The 20,435-nt window shown below is 43.7% G+C and overlaps 1 protein-coding gene across 2 annotated transcripts in view; it reads left to right on the top strand.

The window, feature by feature from the left end:
* Window positions 1-20,435, top strand: part of IFT81 (intraflagellar transport 81) — a 51,642-nt gene that overhangs the window by 20,137 nt on the left and 11,070 nt on the right. For both annotated transcript variants that reach the window (XM_080985630.1, XM_080985631.1), the window contains exons 10-14: window positions 5,003-5,098; window positions 7,338-7,484; window positions 16,525-16,674; window positions 18,728-18,856; window positions 19,151-19,240. In XM_080985630.1, the coding sequence (XP_080841756.1) occupies window positions 5,003-5,098; window positions 7,338-7,484; window positions 16,525-16,674; window positions 18,728-18,856; window positions 19,151-19,240 (612 nt within the window). The remainder of the gene's footprint in view (window positions 1-5,002; window positions 5,099-7,337; window positions 7,485-16,524; window positions 16,675-18,727; window positions 18,857-19,150; window positions 19,241-20,435) is intronic.

Here is a 20,435-nt window from a genome sequence, read left to right as displayed (position 1 = left end):
TGTTGTCAGATTTTTGTTATCTCTCACTACATCCATCAATATTTTAACTTGTTCTCTGATTTAAATCATAAGGAAATTGTTTTAACTTTTTTCAAGAAGCTCCAAGGTGCTCACTAAAATACACATACAGATTATTACTCAAAGCTAATTAGGAAATTATATTACTTATTTTGCATTTCAAAAGGTCATTTCTTCAAAGCCTTATGTGTTAGAGTAATGTCCTCTCAGGGCTTGCAGGAAAATGGAGAAATAGGCTCCGTATATTTCTGCAATAATTTGAATGCTGAGTGTGATTGGCATTCGCATTGAAGTAATAACGTACACGGTGCTTTTTTTTTGTTTTAGATACTAACATTATGACTAATTTGGCATAAAATTTAGCATAGCAATTTTCCTTCTTATTGCAGCATTTGAAATGTTGAAACGTAGAGCTTGTTAAGGCTTGATAATTGACTGCAATACAGTGGTACCTCGGGTTAAGAACTTAATTCGTTCTGGAGGTCTGTTCTTAACCCGAGGTACCACTTTAGCTAATCGGGGCTGCCGCCGCCGCCGCCGCGCGATTTCTGTTCTCATCCCGAAGCAAAGTTCTTAACCCGAGGTACTATTTCTGGGTTAGCGGAGTCTGTGACCTGAAGCGTCTGTAACCCGAGGTACTGCTGTACCGTTTCTTCTGTGTTTGGGGGAAATCTAAGAATAGGTAAAACAGAATACAAGACTTTCACATAGATTATCTTGAATAAGCTCCAGATATGCTCTGACATTGATCAGAGATGTAGTAAGGGAGCTAGGAAGCACCCTGCACATAGACACAACCCAAATTGGCCCTGTGAGTGAACAAATCCTTCTCTTTTTTCATTAGGTTCACTGGGTTTCCCTTCCTTTTGCAGGTGTGCTGAACTTGTGGTGTGAAAGAGCATAACTGCTCAAAGATTTTAAAAAGTAGTGAATTCAGTATTCTGATAAAGTTTTTGAGGTTTTCAGAGAATCACTAGACAATTATAAAACATCTATAACATTGCTGTTAAGGCTTCAGTTATGAGCTAAACTGATGGCCTCAAAACATAAAAATTGAGTTGGGAGTAATTCCTATTCAAACTATTTTTGTTGGTTGCAAAAAACTCGATACTTTCAGTGGGACTTAAAGCACAATCCTACGGTCAACTAAATTCAAGGGGGCTTACTCCCTGGCAAGTGGAGAGAGGACTATCGCCTTAAGTCACAACTAATTCTGACTAGATTGGAATCCACATCATTTGGTGTTCCTCAAACTATCAAATATATTTTAAAAATAGAAATTAGACTTTGAAATCTAAAAATAGATATGCGAGTCCACCTTTTGGAACCTCATTTTTAAAAGGCTGAAATTGAATATGCATCCCAATCAGAGATTTTGTGAGCATCAAGGCACTCATAAAGTTCCTGCATTTGTGCGCTTACATATCGGTCTGCTCCCTCCACCTCTCGCAAGGGGGGAGGCAGGCAGAGATCTGTGTGTTTGTGTTCCTTCCTCCAATTGCACACCTTCAAGAATAGATCAGTTTTTGCACCAACACAAGGTGAGACTGGCTGTGCTTTGATCTCGCTCTATCAATATCCATTCATTGGACTTTGGCTTACCCCAAGTTTGGGAAACCCTGATCTAGGGCATCCCATATACCAGAGTGCTTAGTTGCTTAATCATTCCACATTTTTTAAATAAGTATTTTTAATTAATTTTTCATTAATAACAGTCCAATGCAGACCACATTAATATAATACCAAATCATACCAAATCATAATACAATCAAAAGAGCCATTTATTCAGTTCCAAATTAAACATTTTTGGATGATTTTGCATGTTCAGTTTATCAGGAGTTGATGTTATTCCTTGGTCCTGCTCCAATTCTCTTAATTAGTCCAAATACAACAGTTCCGATCTTAATCCTTTATTTTAGCAGTCGCTGGTGTGATGACTTTCATTCATATTTATATCCTGGGAATTTATATCCTGTAGCTTTCTGTATGAAATATTTGTTTACCTTTGTCCTTTCCTTCATGTTGTAATCAATCAGTCCTCTTCAATATTACTCCTCCTTCAAGGACTCAATTATCATTACACCACAGCTTCTCCATTTTGCTTTCTCAAAACTGAAAGTATTCCGGTGTCCAGCCGTGACTCCTGGCAGACTTCCAGCATTGTCTTCTTTGATCCTTTCTGATTGTCTGACAAGCTGGTGTTTCGCCAAAACCATAATAAATCAGAGTTAGAGCCCTCTTTAGAAGGTAATGTCACAAATCATTACAGTATTTTACACAGTCTATTTGTTCAAGTACTCCGTAAAGAAAATTATAAAGTTCTTGTTGAATCCCTCTTGTATTCCATTTATAGTTATAATTTCATTCCATTAGTAATTAATTCTTCTTCATTGAAGGCTTGCCTTTACAACAAATATAACGTAAAAAGAGAACAAAGGCTCCCCTTCACTTACATAGCAATCCAGTTATGAGGAAATCCTCTCCAGATCAAAACCTTGGCACTCAGTGGCTGATTCATTTAGTAGGTTATCTTGTATCCTTCATCCAGAACACGCCCGTTTCTTAAGTCCAAATTCAGATCCATCTTAAAAAACAGAAGTACCTCTGCTCATGGCGACCACGTTGGAGAGTTTCCAATATGTGCAGTGCTATGCACTCAGCGTCCCTGCCCCCGCATTCCATCAGAGCGAGAGGCAGTTATCGGACAATCTGTGTAAGTTCTCCCCCCTAACCGGGGGGGGGGCTTACAAGGCTACTTACTTTCAGATTATCCTTAATTAGCTGCATGGCCAGCATCCGCTATTGTGGGACCCGCTGTTTGCCATGGCATTCCACATTTATGTCCTGCTGATAATTTTGCAAACATAAGAGCCCCAACATTCTGAACTCTCTCTTCAGTGAGGCCCACTTAGCCTCCCCTCTGATGTCCTTTCATACAACTCATCTTAATTCGTTTCATCTGTTCTTCAGTTTGATTTGATTTGATTGATTGAATTTATATACCACACTATACCCAAAGGTTTCAGGGCGATTCACAGAACAAAGTCAAAATATATAATCAAAATAAAACAACTCAATAACGCCCCCCATATATAATTATACAAGTATAATTATTATATATGTTTTACTGTATATGTAATATATGTAAAAATGCAGGATATAAATTGAAATCAGAGAGAGAGAAAAGATCCCTGCTGGATCAGCTCAGGGCTTTATCTTGTCTAGCATCTTGGTTTCCCACAGTGGCCAGCAAGATGCCCTCTGGGAAGACCACAAGGAGGGCATAAAGGCCATAGCAGTAGGAACACTCATGTGACTCATGGTAACAGATCCCCTGTCAGGCCTTGATTTAATGTATACTATTGTTGTGTATGGCACTTCAAGGACTCTTTTGCAGCAGAACTGCCTATGCACCAACTGAATGTCCAGGAATAGACTTCTGGGGGTTATCCCAGGATACTTCTGGGCTTCCTGGACATTATCCCAGGGCATCCATTTTATATTCATGAACTGGAGCTGCAAATGTCCCTTTCACACAATGTCTTCATTCATGAAACTCCAAAAGAATACAAAGTCCTTAGCAATTGTATATTAACTCAAAGTCTTTTGTGAGTTCATTCCAAATAAGTTTTCCCCATCTTTGGGTGAAATAGTTGAATGCATTTGTCAAAAGAAGTGTGGGTATAATGGCCCAGTTTGCACGTCACGTCAAGCTGTAATTAAACTAAACTAGTGCATCCTGCTGAAACTGCAGATACTTTGCTTCTTCCCTGCTTCTGCAACTGCCAGGAAACAATCTGCAGTCTGGCTTGTTTTGTTGTTTGAACAGGGGCTCATGGTTTGTGTTTTTCTCCAAACAAGCCAAGGTTTGTTCTTTGCTTGGGGGATGCAAACTACAGCCCAGCTTCAGATAATGCAACAGAAGGAGTGCAGAAATAGTGAAGCACCCACGATTTCAGCTGTTATAACTGTGGTTTAACGTGATGTGCAAACCAGGCCAACATAATTCTATACTCGCTCTGCACTGATATTGGAAAGGGAAAATAAGCACCTCCTATATGAGGATGTTGATATTTAGAAATCTTTCATGTGCAAAGCCATGAGCCTCTGAGAGAACTCGTTTCCAAGGTCTGTGTCATGATATGGTCTCAAAATCTTGAGACATTCCTGCAGTACAGCAACTTTCAGAGGGATAGCCATGGTCTTTGTTTTGCAGCAAAACCAGCAAGGAGCCTTGTAGCACCTTAAAGCCCAAAGATATGTTGAAGGAGCTACAAGACTCTTTGTCGTATAGCAGTGGGCCAAAAGTGAACAAACAGGAATTGGGGAGTTTTTGCTGTTTGCATCCAAACTGGATGCCTAAAGCAGCAGCCTAGTGAGCGAGAGTGAAATGGAGTAGCTCTGTCCTTGCTCTGATTTCTTTTATTTTAACAAGTGTCTTGATTTATATCCAGCCATCCCACAGGGTTCAGGGCAGATTACAGAAACAGGCTGTGAAAGAGGAGCATCTGTGTCTTTTCAAAGCACAGTTAAATCGCAAGAAATTGTTCTGGGGAAAGAAAGAGCCTGGAATTTTAGACGTTTAGTCTAGTTATTAATCGTGACGGAATGAAAAGTTCACAGAGAGAAACACTATGCAGAGTGGGTCCACCAGCGTCTTTGCTTTTTGGCTCAGAGAGTTTGCTTGCTAATAAGGAATTTAAGCTTTTGGACTGGGAGGCTGAAGGGAATGGTGATATTTAAAGAAATAAGGAGTAATTGCTAATGACATGTTTCCAGACACCCTGTGTGGTTTTGGAAAAGTCGTGGAGCTGCTTTTTTAAAAATTAGATCTGATACTGTGCTTGAATCCATTATTGACGTTTGAAGCAATTTCTGGAAGTCTCTTCTGTTGCAGAGCAATAAAAATGACATAATTTTGCATTGGCTGTGAAAACCTTTTCTCAGATGACAAGCGTTCTTCGTGTTTTAATCTATATTTCAGATAAATGAGGTCAACATACAAATCAATCAGTTGATTGAGAAGCGGATGATGAAATATGAACCAATCGATAGTAAATTTTCAATGTATCGACAACAGGTGAGAACAAAGTCTTCTCTAAAGAGAAATGTTATTTTTAAAAATCATTTATTTATTATTTATTGCATTTATACACAGTCCTTCATCTTAAGATCTCAGGGTGGTTCACTTACCTTATCGTGAGCAGCCAATTGCCTGTGAGACTTTGAATTTTGCTTATATTTTGATTTACAAATTTGAGGATCAACCCATCTATATAATGTGAGACAGCTCCAAAGTCAGTGGTCAAAATGGACTTGGACTTGGGTACATTAAAAAGGTGGACTTGGGTACATTAAAAAGGTAGGATATCTGGTTGCGAATGTGACCTGCAGCATCTTGTTTAAGTGAGTGATGTGTTACAAGGTTAAGAATGCTACATAATGTGCTGGTACAAGAGACCAGCTGGCTCCTAATATAAAGTGCTGACGTCCCTTGGATGAGCCATTCCAGGAATTCAGAGCGCTTCCCTTGGTCAATAACATATGGCAGACTCCTCTCAGCTCCACAGGGCACTGTCGTCGGCTTCACAAGATCACCCCATATGTTTTTAACACAATTTGTCACCATGGGCTAGTTTGGAGAAGTGAAAGGCTTGGATACCGTAGAGGCTGAATCACCATAGATAGGCTATAGAAAGCTTTTTAATCCGGTGAGTGGAGGCTGTTCTCAAAAACTGCCTACACTATTGCTGTATAATCCATGTTTTAAATAAGAAAAAACAGCAGGCTTGTGTTTAATTTTTAGAACTCTGTAACATAATCCGAAGCTATATGTTTGAACTGCAGCCTTTTGGTTCTTGCTATAGTATAGAAATGCTCTGGAAAGTATTATTCTGTTAAAAGCAACACTCAAAATGCTGCATAAAAGGAAATAATGGATTGTGCTGTTTTAAAAATTATTATATTTATCCCAAGGAGGCCTGAATGAAATAAAAGCATTCCTCTTTCATTATATTATCTGTCGCCACTTAAATTGGATTCTGTATTTCCCCCGTCTGTATGATGACCTAATAGAGTCCTGCTAATGGGTGGGGGGTGATGGGGGGGCATAGCGCAGTAGGAGAGTGCATGGTTTGCATGCAGAAGGTCCCAGGTTCAATCCCTGGCATTTCCAGTTAAATGCTGCAAGCTGCCTTGTGCAATTGTGTAAAGACTGGATGGAAATGTTTTAGATAAATAAATGATCTTAGGTAACGGGTGCAAAAGACCTCTGGAAACTGTTGTCCATCAGAATGCTAATGCATGGTGAAATATTAATGTGTTCTCTTAAAATTGCCACTCCTACCATTTTCAGGAACTTTGTTCTTATATTTGTCTGATGGAGAAATGGGGTGAGAATCTCTAAATTAAAACTACAACAGTTCAAAATAATAATACAATGTGTATCCCTCTGGCTCTAATACCCACACTTCTAGACTATATGATTCAGAATTAAAAATGTGACTGTTTTCAATGTCTTAAGCAACATTTGTTTCTATTTTAGAAGTCTTATCAAATATGCCTTGTAACGTGGATACAGACTTTTTTTCAATTTATTGGTGTTTTATGGGTCTGTTCTGCTTTAATATGTGTCCTGTGTATTTCTATAGCTTGTTGAAGGGCTATGCTATAAAAATCCACATTAAGACACTGTTGAAATAACTGCAGGATCTTTATCTTCATTGCTACAGTTTAAAATCCTTAATTTTTGAAAATGAACTAAAGGAAATCATCAGATGTGGCTGCCGAAGTAGAATGCTTGGCCAATGGTAATCTGATTCTTAACTGCAGCATAGAAGCCGCAGAACATGGCTGAGGGCACATAATGCAGCCACCTTGCAAAAGCTAAGCAGGTCTGGTCTGGGTCTGATTAGTGCCTGGATGGGAGACTGCCTGGGACTCCTAGGTATGCCTCTCAGAACTCTGTGATGGCAGAAATAAAGTTTTTTTAAAAAAAATTAAGTGGCACAGTTGCCACTTACCCACACCCGTGTTGAGGAGGAATTATTTCTAAGTAGCAAGGCAGCAAAGTCCTTTTACAGGAAGGGGGGGATCTGTTTTCCTTCTCCTTTTGAGGTTATTATGTGTCTGAAGTACCTAGTGCAGCTACATGAAGGTAAAGCAGACTTTGTTCTAATCCAAGGATTTAGTTTCAAGTCTGTATTGTATGCTGGCATCTCATGCCTTGAACGTTTCCACTCTGCCCATTGTGCTGCCCTACCTGGAATGTTTCAACTTGCCGTGTGCTGCAATGATGATTGATAAACATGACCCAACAGGCCTCCATCATTTCCCGGAAGAAGGCAGCCAAGGCCGAAGAGCTTCAGGCTGCCAAGGAAGAGCTGTCCAACCTAGAGAAGCAAATGTTGCAGAAGTCAAGCCAAGCCCGGGAACTGAATGGGGCTGAAGTCTTGAAAGGGGATGAGGTAAGTGCAGGGTCAGGGTGAGTGAGGAGAGAAAATGTGAAAGCTTGCACATGTGTCTTGAGCTTATTGTACATACAGCCTCCATTCCAGCAGTTACTGCTTGGGCAGCCAGTGTGGTTGAATAGGCTACTCTGGGAAAGCCTCTCAGATCAAAAGTGATTTGTCACACTGCCTCAGCAGCTGATGTTAGAGAATTGTAAACCAAAAGCCCCCATCTGCATCCAGATGTCTTGTCATGCTTTTGTCTCTTGGCCTCCGTGTGTAACTGTTACAGTGGATCCCATTAACTCCCAAGGACAACTGAATAGCACACACCATTTTGGCACACACCATTCTTACATTTCAGGTTTGACAGACTGGTCCCTTACTATTTTATTTCCATGCTTTTATGTCACCTTTAAGGCCCTCTTAAAGTGGCCCATGGGAGCCACGTGCAGCTCGCAGGCAGCAAACAGAGATGCTCTTATTGCCTCCCTTTCTGCTTTTACTGCAGCTCTACATGGGTCTGGGAAAACTGGGAGCAGGCAGAAGTAGCATCAGCCATCTGTGGGGCTCTACAGTCTTTGGGTCTGGGGGCCATGAGATACTGTGGGAGGAAAGGGTAAGGAAAAGGTTGGGAGAGGTTAAGAAGCAAGACTTTGAGGCGGACAGTTCAAGGAAGAGGCAGCAGTCACGGTAGCTCTTGCTGAATGCAAAGAACTTAAGCATAGAGTTTTGGCCCTTCCCCTGCTGCATTATCTTCTCTGAAGTAAAGGGCACTATTCCCCATACCAAATATGGCTTCAGCAGCCAGTCTTTGCAACCTAAGACAGCTAGATGACAAGCCCTTGAGATAAGAGTCTTTAAAGGAAAATGACATTCTGGTTTCAACACCTAATCCTGTTGCAAGTCCACTATTTCCTATTATTCCATAAACCCAAGACTGTTTTTTTTAATCCTCCTGGGTAGTATATTAACTTCAGCTTCACACTTAACCTTTGTTTTAGTCAAATTTGAAAGCAGACAATCATAACATTCCTGCTATGCAAAGCAGTGATTAATTACTCAGCAGCAGGGTGTTGCAAGAGAGAGAGGGAGAACCACAAACGCTTTGTCTTATCTGCTGTTAGTTCAGTGTATTGTAAAGTACATAAAAAATGTTCCACGTTGTCAATGCACCTGACGGGAACAATCTGTAAAGTAGCTAAACTGTTAAGACCCACAACAACGGTGGAACAGGAAACTGGTGAGCTCATGGCTGTGCTGCAATGTGGAGTAAGGCAAGGAGGGGGAGGAGCAGGCAGGCATGTTCAAATACCTTCTAACTTCCATCAGTTTGGACCTAGGAGGTTTTCTACAAAAGCTTAAGAAGAGCTCTGCTGGCTCAGACCAGAGGGCTGTCTTGTTCAACATCTTGCTTCCAATGCTGGCCTACAGGAGGCCCACGAGAAAGGCATGAAGGCAATAGGCTTCTCCCATATTGCCTCCAGAAGCTGTTGCGGAGGTTCCATAAAGCCACTGATAGGCTCTACTCCTCCATTAAGCTGTTGGTCCCCTTTTAAAGCCATCTAAGCTGCTACTGGCCATCAGTCACCACAACTCGTGGAAGTGAAATCCATAAATTAATTGTGTATCTGTCTTGAATCTCCAACCAATCAGTTTGATTGGATGACCCTGAGTTCTCGTAGCATGAGAAAGTGGCAGACACTCTTATCTGCACTCACTGTGCACAATTTTATAAACCTCTCATGGCCTCCCTGCCATTGTTTTTTCTAAATGAAAAAGAGGACCCCAGCAGCCTACCATAGTTTCACGTTCACTGCTGTTTTGAGAAAACACCACGGATGGGTTTGGCACATGTTCGAGTTTATTTTTGAATTAACACGATAAACTTCATTTTGCACCTTCTCCATAGTTTTAAACCTCTAATGAAGTTTTAAGCACTCCAAGCTCTTGAGTGCTTAAAAAACAACAACCATGAAAGAGTCTTGTTAAATAATAAATGGTGCTGAGCATGTGACTGGGGAGAACTAACACTAGCATAGTGGATGCCCCCTTGCAGTGGTTTTGAGCTTCCCTGGCTGTCTGACCAGCTGCTATAGAGGACAGCATGTGCTAAACTGAACACCCTTTTGGTTTGAGGTGGTGGTGGGGGGTGATCCTGGGATGGCCTTTATACCACTTGGTTCCTAATTTCTGTGTCCCTAATACTGGTGCTGGAGATCTTAATTAATTGTTATTTGACCTGGTTTGCTATGTCTTTGCCCACCGCTCCCTAGGTTTGGGTTGCTGTATCCCCTTGTGGCCTGGCCCTCACTCACTCTGGCACTCAGATGAGTTAATGCCTTCTCTCCCTGGACTCTCACATACCAGCAATCATATCCTCAGTTGAGGTCTTAACACTTCATCCACAGAAAGGTCAACCCTGGCTTATGTTTTTACTTGCCGGCATGTTGCTTTCTCCTCTAACGATGCAGAGGAACACACTCCAGTCCTATGAGGGCCGACGTTTGCACAGCTGGCTGGAACTGACAAGCTAACAGCAGGAGATAGCTGGTGTGTGTTTAGTAGAAACCGCATAGAAGTCAGGGGGTAAAGTTGTCTGTTGCAAGAGAAGAATATCATGAAAGAACCTGAGATGCTATTTCAAAAAAGCAAAAGAAACGCAGACAATGCTGGCACGCTTCTCCCTGCAGCTGTCAGATCCTGAAAATTAGAGAATCACATTCCAGCTCTTAGAAGGGTAGGTGGTTCAATTACAAGTGATCCTAGGTAAACTGGATATATTTTTAGCTCCCTTTCACAGCACATTGTACTCTTTTAAAAGCTGAACACAGGTTTGGGGGAGCCTAGATCTCTCCCCCCGCCCGACTTCCTCAGCATGCTGGATGGAACAAAATCAAAGTGGTATTAATCTCACAGAAACTATTTTGCTGTCAGATGAGCGCAGCAGGATGAGTGCCAAAGGATCCGGTCCAATGGCCAGCAAGCTCTAGCCTAGTCCATTTCAGAGTTGGACACCAAGCAGATACTGAAGTCAGAGGGATGAGGGGGTGGCTGTGGGCAGTCCTGGTGAGATTAGGGCCCTGACTCACTCTCGGTCAGAAGGAAAGCTGAAAGCACAGCAGGGGAGATGGAAGGCTGGAAGGTCCAGATGGCAACAGAGAGAGGGAAAGGCAACTTGGGCAAGGTAGTTTTCACTTGGTGCAGGCTGATAACATGGACCAAATACTTGGAGGTGCCAGAGATGCCACTTGCCTGCTGAAGCCTTGCCTCTCCTGTCTGATTAGTGGCCAGATAAGGCAGAAGAGATCATGAAGCCCTTGCTGGGAGAGCCTGAGGTCCCCACTGTTTAGGCAGTGATTAGACATCTGTTGAAAAAGCGCTCCTTGGACATCACTGAACTTAATAGTTATCCAGTCTCAAAACAGCTTTCAGGGGAGCAAGGTATATGGTGAAGGTCTAACTCCAAAGTGTTTTTGGATTATACCAATTCTCAGTCTGGTTTCAGACCCAGTTTCAGAGCTGAATAGCAACAAATTCTTGGTCAGAGTCCTGCCTTTCTGCCTTTTGGCTATTCATTCCCTTTTGCCTGTAACTGAAGTGCATAATTGTGCGGGGGGGGGGGGTTGGAATGCTGCAAAAGCCTCTCAGTATTTGCCCTGGAACAAAGGGACGGGGGAGTCTTTTGTGCCAAAGTGAGTCAGTGGGCAGAGCCACTGTTGCTAGTCCTTCAGCCTGTTCAAAATAGGCTCCTGCTTTGGGAGCTGGGGTGGAGATTACAGTGCCATCCTATATGCCTACTGAGAAGTAAGTCTCATTGTTTTAAATGGGGTTTACTCATTTAAGTGCATCAGAGGTGGACCTAGGCTCCCTTGGCAAGAAGCTGTATGGGTTCTCCCTGTCCCTTGTGCTCTTGCCAGAGGAGAATGCGCACGTCACCTGGCTACCTGGCCTGGCCTGGGGAGCATGGGACAGGTGGACGGACTCCTAGCCACTCAAAGCCAGAGTGGAGAGGCCTGGTTTTTGCACCACCCTGGCTCTTTGCCCTTGGCAGCCATCAACCTAGCCAACCTCCTAGGCTGGATTGCAGCCACAGACAGTCACCTGACATACAGCTATAGAAGCCAGGAACTTTTGAAGCAGGGCATTAACTGTCAGTGAAGTCAAACTTACGGTGTGGCTCAGGTGTAAAATGTGGCTTAGCGCACATGAATGCTCTTGGAGCACTCACTCGAATGGATAAAGCATTCATCTTGCTCATCTGCGGCTTTCCACCAAGAACTAAGAAGGCTTTTTCCAGTTTGATTGAGTGTATTGCAGAATAAATAGATTGGTCTGAATTACTAAAGATGCTGCTGCCCAGAGCATGATTGACGTTATACACACACATAACTATACGTTATCTCTCTGGATTGTAATTGGTTTTAAACGGTTTTTAATACCTTATTTTTAAATTGTTGTAAGTCACCCTCAGATTATATGGTAAAGGGCATGAAGGAAACAAACAAATTATAAATATAATTATTAATAATTATTAAATTTATATACTTCCCTTCACCCAAAGATTACAGAGTGGTTCGCAACATAAAAGTACAAAACGAGAACACAAAATGCATAATAAAAGAAGAACAGAAACCAGCCAACCAGCGTGCCAGGCTGTGTCATGGGTCATGGTTGTCTACTGGGAATCTGCCCACAGCTGCAAGTGATGTCCCTTCAGGGGACATATCCAGACCAGGTGCTGGTGGTTCTTCTAAGGAGACCTCAGGGCAATTCTGAACCTGGGCATTTCTTCACTACAGGTTTAGGGTGGACTCCAGTTCATGTATAAAAACATGCGGCTAAAGCAAGCCTTATGGGTGGAATTGGAGAGTGCCTTCTCACAAGGCTGCCACTGGAGGTGTACACCAGCAAGAGGTGCCTGGTGCCCCTTAAGGTGGCACTTAATTTCCCAAAAGTACTGGACATTTTGAAGCTCCAGAGCTATTTCAAAACATTTTTCTTCCTTTAAATATGGGACATTCACTTAGGTTTCCCTGGTGATTAATAGAGATGTACTTTAAGTTCTGGATTAAGAGAGAAGTCTTTACTATAAATTAAAAGACATTTGTCATCTCTGGTCCCAGCCTGGCCAAACAGGAGCCTTAGTCATGTGTGGCCCAGAAACAGTTTCCCTAATACTGATATTTTGAAATGGCCCGAATGGCCTCTCCTACAAGACGACTGCAGGATATTTTTCTTCTTCAGTAGAAGTCAGCTTCTCCACAAGCATTAGGGGGCAGCCAGGAAGCTGCTTATGCACCCCCCAGACCTCACTGAAATGGGTGGGGCTTTTCAGCTCCGTAACTGGGAATGGAAGTGGCTGTAATAAATCATACCCCAAAATGGCTGTCCAAGATGAGATCTGTGATATCTTGCAAATGGCTGTTGAGAGCTTGTCACAGCCAGAGATTTGCTTAGACTAAATGTTTTTAACTGCTTGGGATTGTCTGTATTTCATTAATTGGACTGGCAGGAAGATTGGCCATCTGCTCCATCATCTTCAATATATATCTTTTGCAAACATTTTTCTATGGCATCCTGCTGAGGCAGTTAAAGAGAGTCTCGCAGTATCTAATTAAGAATGTTCTCAGGAACCTACATTGACTTATGTATTTCTTTAAAAAAATGTTTTCCCTTTGTGTTTCCAGGCTTATTGATTCTTGTGTTTTGTTCTCCTCCTTCCACAATGATGGGCAGTCCAGGGCTATCATAGAACAGGAGTGGGGAGTCTGTGGCTCTCATCACCCCAACCAGTATGGAAGTTGCAGGCCAGCAACATCTGGAGGGCCACAGGTTCCCTCCGCTCTTTACACTCTGCAGTTCAGAGGGTGGGTTTCCTTTGGGGAAGGGTGTACCGTAAATAAATGAACCATCTTAATAAACACCTTTTGCTTCTCCAGACACAGAACAGGGCAAGCAGCAGGAAACCACACAGGCAGGAACAGTTTAATGGCAGGAACCTCCAGCCTGCAATCCAAGTGCAGCCCCCGCTATGCCCCTGTAGCTGACCATTTCAGCTCCCTCCAGGCCGTGTCCCCCATCAGCCCTGCTCTCTGCCTTCCACCCGCCAGGTCCTTTGCCAGGCTGGAATGTGCCTTTGAGCCCTTGCTTCCCTGAAAGCAGAAATGTGGGGAGGGGGGTGAGAGACCACTAGCTTCTGTGTGACTGGAAGGAAGCCTTCCCACTTTTGCTTCCAGCTCCGCCCACCACTACTGGCATGTGGGGAGAGTTTCCTGCAGGAGAACGAACCCCTCAGGGTGAAAAGGTTTCCCCACCCCTGCAATGTCAGTTGAGCAACCAAAATTCCAGGCCAGTTTATTGCCAAAGGATTTCCCAGAACAGATGTTAATTATTATTGTTATTTTAGGAGTGATGGGAGCACTTCCATCTTAGCAGTTCACTTGCGCAAGAATTGATCCTGTACTTGTTCAGGTAAAACTGGAAGGATTGAGGCAGTCAGCTCCTCCCTTTCTTTAGCAGCAAAGGAAATGTCCTAATGCGCACATCCTAGCAAAGGAAAAGAATTCTTAAAACAAAATGATTCTTTCATGGCAAGGGATTGAAGCCGTGAAAGGAGGTGGTCTTGTTTTGTGCTTACTTTATTTAAAGGGCTTTTTGAGCGTTCATGTTGCTGCAGAAAGGAGGTTAACACCTCCACCACCACCAGTGCTGAAAGCTGTCAGATGGAAGATACATGTTCGGGGTTGATGCCCTCAGTGGGTGCCTGTGATTGCCCCACAACAACACACAGTAATGAGAGAACAATCACACTTGAACATCTGCCTCCAATTACTTTGTGAATGCCAGAAGTACAACAGAGCAGGAAAGGCCCCTTCAAGATAGTTCCTCTTGTGGAGTTGAACTTCTTTGGTATTCAATCAAAACGTTCGCTGTTTGATGCTTTGTTTTGCAAAGCCCTCTTTTCTTTGCTATGTAAATAACATCTCTGTTCTCACTGCAGTTTTGCTTTGTCATGACTTCCCTGTACTTTTATAATCCTCTCTTTCCTGAGAAGACAGCGTGATAGATGCTTGTTTTACATAATGGTTTCAGTTGTTAGCGGCTGTGGCAGGTTTAGACCCACACTTCACCAAAATGCCAAGCAGTCCGGCTGCAGGGAAGACTTTGTAATACTGTACTTGCTCAGTTCAACCATTTGGTTCAGCTGGTTGGAAGACCTTTAGGCCTCATTTTCTTCTCGCTCTGTAAGCAGAATGGACTTGATCAGGCAGTACTTTCCCCGCTCCTCACAATCTGTCAGCACAGTATTCCTTTCCCTTTGAAAGTTGTCCCTAGCACTTGATTCCCCAGGATGTGCAGTGCTGAGGAAGTGGCCTCAAGTCTGAGCATGCTCAGAAGCAGTTTGGCTCTCCAGGGAAGAGGGAGGTCCACAGTGCTGGCTGATAACCCTTGGAGTGCTGGCTTGGAAGGCAGGAGGCCAATAGTGGATGGAGGCAGAGCCAAGGCCAGCTCCTGCACCCCAATCCTCCTCCCCGTTGAGCTCCTCAAGGGCAAAAGACTGTGGAGCTCTCAGCTAGCGCCACTCCCTGGACGGGTTGTAAGTAAGAAGGCAGTTAGGTGGGGACTGGCCCAACCCCCCGCAATGTAGGAATCTGTTGCCCAACGTGGGGCTTGAACCAATAACCCTGAGGTTAAGAGTCACATGCTCCACCCACTTAGTTATCCCAGCATTTACTTTTAGTGTATTTTATAGTATCAAGTGTTTCTTTTTTTAAAAGTAAAACTTTATGCAAAAGTAATTGTGTGTGTGGAAAAACTGGATTCAGTGACCTGTATAAATTATGCGATTGTTGCATTATGTGTCCTTTGTTTACATCATTATTTTTGCTTTTGCCAATCCATGTGGGGCAACTCCTGCCCGGAGCACTGGAAACTCAACAGAGCCCCTGCCTGGCTTTGAAGCTTTCATCAAGGCTTTGGCTGCACACTATCAAACCTGTCACTATACATGTGTATATGCAAGAGAGTTGCTTGGTTTTCTTTAAAAAAAAGGAAAGCTGAGGTTATCAGGATGCTGAATTCTGCAGGCAAGATCAGATTTGACAGGGCAATCAGCATCCGTCTGACTTTCATAGGTAAACAACCCGGTGACTCACCTATGGCAAGTCAGAATCCCCTCAGGCAGGGAAACTTTTGTTAAATGGAAGTGAGTTGGTTCCTTTTTTCTTTTCTTTTAAGACCACCGAAGTGCTGCAGGTGCCATTTTAGGTGTGCGTGTGCAAGCAACTTATTACCAAGGTTATCACTCCTAGGTGGGCAATATAGGCCTCTCTCTTTCAAATGCTGTTGCTGGACAGGGGGGGCCTTTTATTCTCTTAAGCAAAAAACAAACATCTGCTGGGGAGATTCCTGTGCAAGCCCCACTGAAATGAGCAGAGCTTCCACAGCAGCTGTGCTTTGGGGATCCACACCCTGCCAAAACCTGGAATGATCATGCACTTGTTTTCTTGTGTGACTTCTGTGACCTTGTCCTGAGCCTTGGCACAGCAGAAAAGACTGTTCTTAAAGGTACACATAGCCTGGTCTGCGTTGAGCACACACTGAGCAGTAGGTGGGTTTGTTCTTTCACTAAGAATGTCCAGTGTTTGGCTTTAAAAATAGTTGCGGGAGCACAGCAAGGTAGACAAAGCATCACCGCCCTGCACAGGATGGCAGATGATCTGGGCTGATTTCAGGATGGGCTCTTTGCCTGCAACGCTATTTATAGAACATACACTTACTCTGGGGGGTCTCAGACTGCCAATGCATTTAAGCATTTGTTATTTAAAAGCAGCACAATTTTTTACACTTAGAAAGGTTACTTATATGACAGATTTTTAAAAAAAAGAAATGTAGTTTCCTTTTTTTAAAAAAGGTTGTTTTGGTATTGGTATGTACAGGAGATACATACTTAATAGAGAGGAAGGCCGCCCCAAAACATTTTGACGGGGTGTAACAGTGTGTGCTAAATCTAACTTCCTCATATTTCAAAGGTCCCTGTTATCTCTCATTTCAGTTTAAGCGGTATGTTAATAAGCTTCGGAGCAAAAACACGCTTTACAAAAAGAAGCGCCTGGATATAGCAGAAATTACAGCTGAGTACGGCATCCTGCAGAGAACAGAGGAGCTCCTAAAACAGCGCCACGACGATATCCAGCAGCAGCTGGTAATGGACCATTCTGTCTTCCTGTCCATACTGTGAAATGCAGGTAGCCAGGATGAATCTTCTAGCTTCAAGCTCTTCCTGCAAAGCCAAGCAGGCCAAGCCTGGGGTTGTTCCAGCACCGCCAGGGCACTAAGTGCTTTACACAATGCAGGGGGGGAGAGCTTCTTGCCCCAAGGAACCTACAGTCAAAAATGCAGCATGGGAGGGGTGGAGATAGGGGGAAAAGATTCAGCTGTGTCAGGTACATGTGTTCAGGCTCCACAGGAAGGGTGGATTTTGAGGAAGGATTTGAAGGAAGTTAGAGAGGCAGCATCCAAAGCATTTTGGGAGGCAGTTCCAATCGCGCAGAGCAGCAAAGGAGAAAGGGGGGGAGGGAGGGAGCACCCACACATTTGTTTGAGAGATGTGTTTTCATGATCAGACTGACATTTACACTTGTGTTGTAAACAATGTTAAGTGAAGCCTTTGGTTTAGGTTCAGTATTTTAGCATTGGCTTTGAGACAGTTCTAATGACATGTGCTAGACTTTATTGTATGTTAAAAGAAGTTATGTACGTGGTATCTCAGTTCTAGCATGTTGTTATTCAAAAGCTGAAATTTTGCCTTGCTTTTAAAAAATTGAAGTGGCTTCCTCATGCACATTGACCTGGTGTACACGTAGCGCTAAGCTTCAGGAACCCACACATTCCCTCTTTTGCCCTAAGCCGCAGTTTGGTTTAGTTTTAGACACAAACTGGGCCGCTGAAGTCAGTGAGGATACAATCATTGCAGGAACGCTCAGTGCCCAATGCCCTTCTCACAGCCCACTTCCATGGCTTCATGTCTTTCTTCTGTCACTCGCTTTGTTAGAAAATTGCTTTGGTGTAGAGATGGGCCCTTTCCCTAAAGCTACTCATATTTATATCCATTAAAAGAGAAGCTGTAGCAAAATATGGAAACCCATGTAACCAAGTGTGTATTTTGTTTTCTTCCCCGCTCAGTAAAACATTTTATTTCTTCTGAAACAAAGCAGAACAGGCTGCAAGTGAAGCTGTAAGATGATAATAAGTGTTGTCCCCCATTTCTTGATCAAACATTATTAATCCGTGTGTGGAAGACATGGCTTAGTAAATAAATAACAACCGCACACTCAGAATTATTTCATCCTCCACAAATTAAAGTAATGGATGATTGCAAATGCACCTGGTTCTTTAGAAGCTCCTCTAGGCGATTTGTGCAAAGATGCTCTTTAAGGAGAGGTGTCTTGCCACAGCAGCTGACCTGTTCTTACTGATTTTTATATAGTTTAGTTCAGGGGTAGTCAACCTTTTTATACCTACCGCCCACTAATGCATCTTTCTTGATGGTAAAATTTCCTTACCGCCAACGAGTGCTCAATGGAAGGAGGATTCAGCTTGTGCTGTAGAACCCCCTACCGCCCACCTAGAATCCTGAAACACCCACTAATGGACGATAGGGACCAGGTTGACAACCCCTGATTTAGTTAATCAAAAAACAAACTAGGCAGTCTGTCAGATGGTGGTGGTGGTTGCTTATGAGTAACTAGGCAGGACTCCGACCTGTCTTTTACAGGTTTTATTGTGCAAACTATATACGGTGCAGATACACAAAGTTCATGTCCGTCTTAGTCACTTGCAGAATCCGGGAGTGGCCCCTTCCGGCTTCTCCCCCAACATAAGAACTTAGGCACCCCAAGCCTTCGCCTCCCCTCCTTGCGTTTCACCCCGGAAGTGGCGTGCGTCCCTCCTGGCCAGCCTGGCTAGGTGAGGCACTGGGGCTCTCCGCAGCATCCTCGAGCCCTCTCCTCACTTGGCTGGCCCCTTCCCTCTCTTCTCCACTGGAGGGGTGGCTTTCCCCACCTCTGGAAGAGGAACTGCTTCTCAGGATTTTTGGAGGCTCTCTGTATCCCAACGGCCCCCCACCTCCCTCCCCTGTTCCGATGCCAGTCCCCTGACACAGTCTTTACTATTTATTGGTTGCAATTCAGAATCTGTTTGCTTGTCTGCTGTCAGAACGTATACTCAGAAATGTCTTTCTTTTTCTATGCTAACAGCAAGCAATTGAAGACAAGAAGGGTATCTCTGGGTACAGCTATACACAGGAGGAGCTAGAGAGAGTGTCAGCCGTGAAGAGCGAAATGGATGAAATGAAGGGTCGGACTCTGGATAACATGTCTGAAATGGTGATTTTACTCCCCTGTATTTAAAGGCTCTCTTGGAAGGAAGGGTGTTGTCTGTTTGAATCTTACCACCACCCTGCAAAATCTACTTTGGCAGACCGGCGTGGCTGTGGGTATACTGGTGTGCCAACACTGCTTGTGCTGGGAATATGGCCAGTCTCCATTTATCACATCTTAGTTGATCTTTCCCTCTCCATTTGTCTTTCTAATCTTCCTTTGCTGCCCCCAGTGTTTCCAGCTTTCTTGCTATGCTGTTAATAACATATTCATGTGATGTGTTTCCCTCCCATAAAACAGGTGAAAAAACTGAATGCTATGGTGGCTGATAAGAAGTCAAGCCTTGCTCCAATTATCAAAGATTTAAGGCAGTTGCGACAGAAGTGTCAGGTGAGTAGAGGGGACTTGAATTTTTTTGTTTTTTGTTTGTTTGAACAAATGGTTTGGGCTGATTACAGTGCGACAAGATTTCTCCCAACACCTCTCCTGCAGTTCTGCCTGTATGGCAGTAAGAGGCTCAGAGCCTCCCCCTAAGTAATGCTCCACACTATCTGTGGCTAGATGCCTCTATCGTATAGGCCAAAATGTACATTGGGGGGAGATGATCAACTGCATCTGGTGTTTTCAGCTACAGTGGTACCTCGGGATGCGAACGGGATCCGTTCTGGAGCCTCGTTCGCATCCTGAATAGAATGTAAGATGCAACTGCACCTCTGCGCGTGCGCAAGTCGCGTTTTGCTGCTTCCGTGCATGCGTGTGACATCATTTTGAGCATCTGCAAATGCGCAAGCGGCAAAACCCAGAAGTAATGCACTCCGTTACTTCTGGGTTGCCGTGGAGTGCAACCCAAAAGCGCTCAACCTGAAGCGCATTCAACCCGAGGTATGACTGTATTTTAAGGTGTTTCTTCAAGTGTAAACCTCATTGGAAAAAATAATAGTTGAGTGAATGTTATTATTTACTTTAAAAAAACCTATATTCCACTCCTACATTGGACTCCCAGGGATCCACCATTTAGTATGCTCATCATGTGCTTGTTTGCTGGGTCTGTTAGTGTTTTTCTCAAACTGAAGACAGCGTATATGTGTCAGATACAGACCTATGTGGTTTTAAGACATTGCTGAATTCAAGACAGGGTTGGAATGGGGAGTGATGCTGTGAAGCTCTGGCTGAGATGAGGAAAACTGGTGCCCTAAGGAGCCTGAGATGGTCAGAGAAGACAGCTATTGAATATTTATCCAGAGGACCTGTGTAAAGTTTTGGTTAGCTGTCTGACGAGCGAACTATATGACAGGAGCTGCCCTGTTCTCGTGGCCTAGGCCCTGCGAGAAGCTGTGCTCCTGGATCTGATGGGGGGCAGAAAGGGAGCTTCGGGGGGGGGGGAGAGCAAGGCAGGTAGAACTGCCACTGACAGTGGCAAGGAGCTGCTGCTCTCTTGAAAGCCAATCCGAGAGTCTTTTTTGCTAAAGGGCAAAGGATAAAATGCCTTAAATAAGGGTGAAATGTTCCGATGCATCATACTCATCTGCCGGCCAGAGGAAGCGGGTGATGGTCACCTTCAGGCTATTCACATGAACAGAACATT

Source organism: Podarcis pityusensis, assembly GCF_964106645.2.
Source record: "Podarcis pityusensis genome assembly, chromosome: 16".
In the NCBI taxonomy this organism is placed as follows: domain Eukaryota; kingdom Metazoa; phylum Chordata; class Lepidosauria; order Squamata; family Lacertidae; genus Podarcis; species Podarcis pityusensis.
This window is presented reverse-complemented; position numbering and strand designations above follow the sequence as displayed.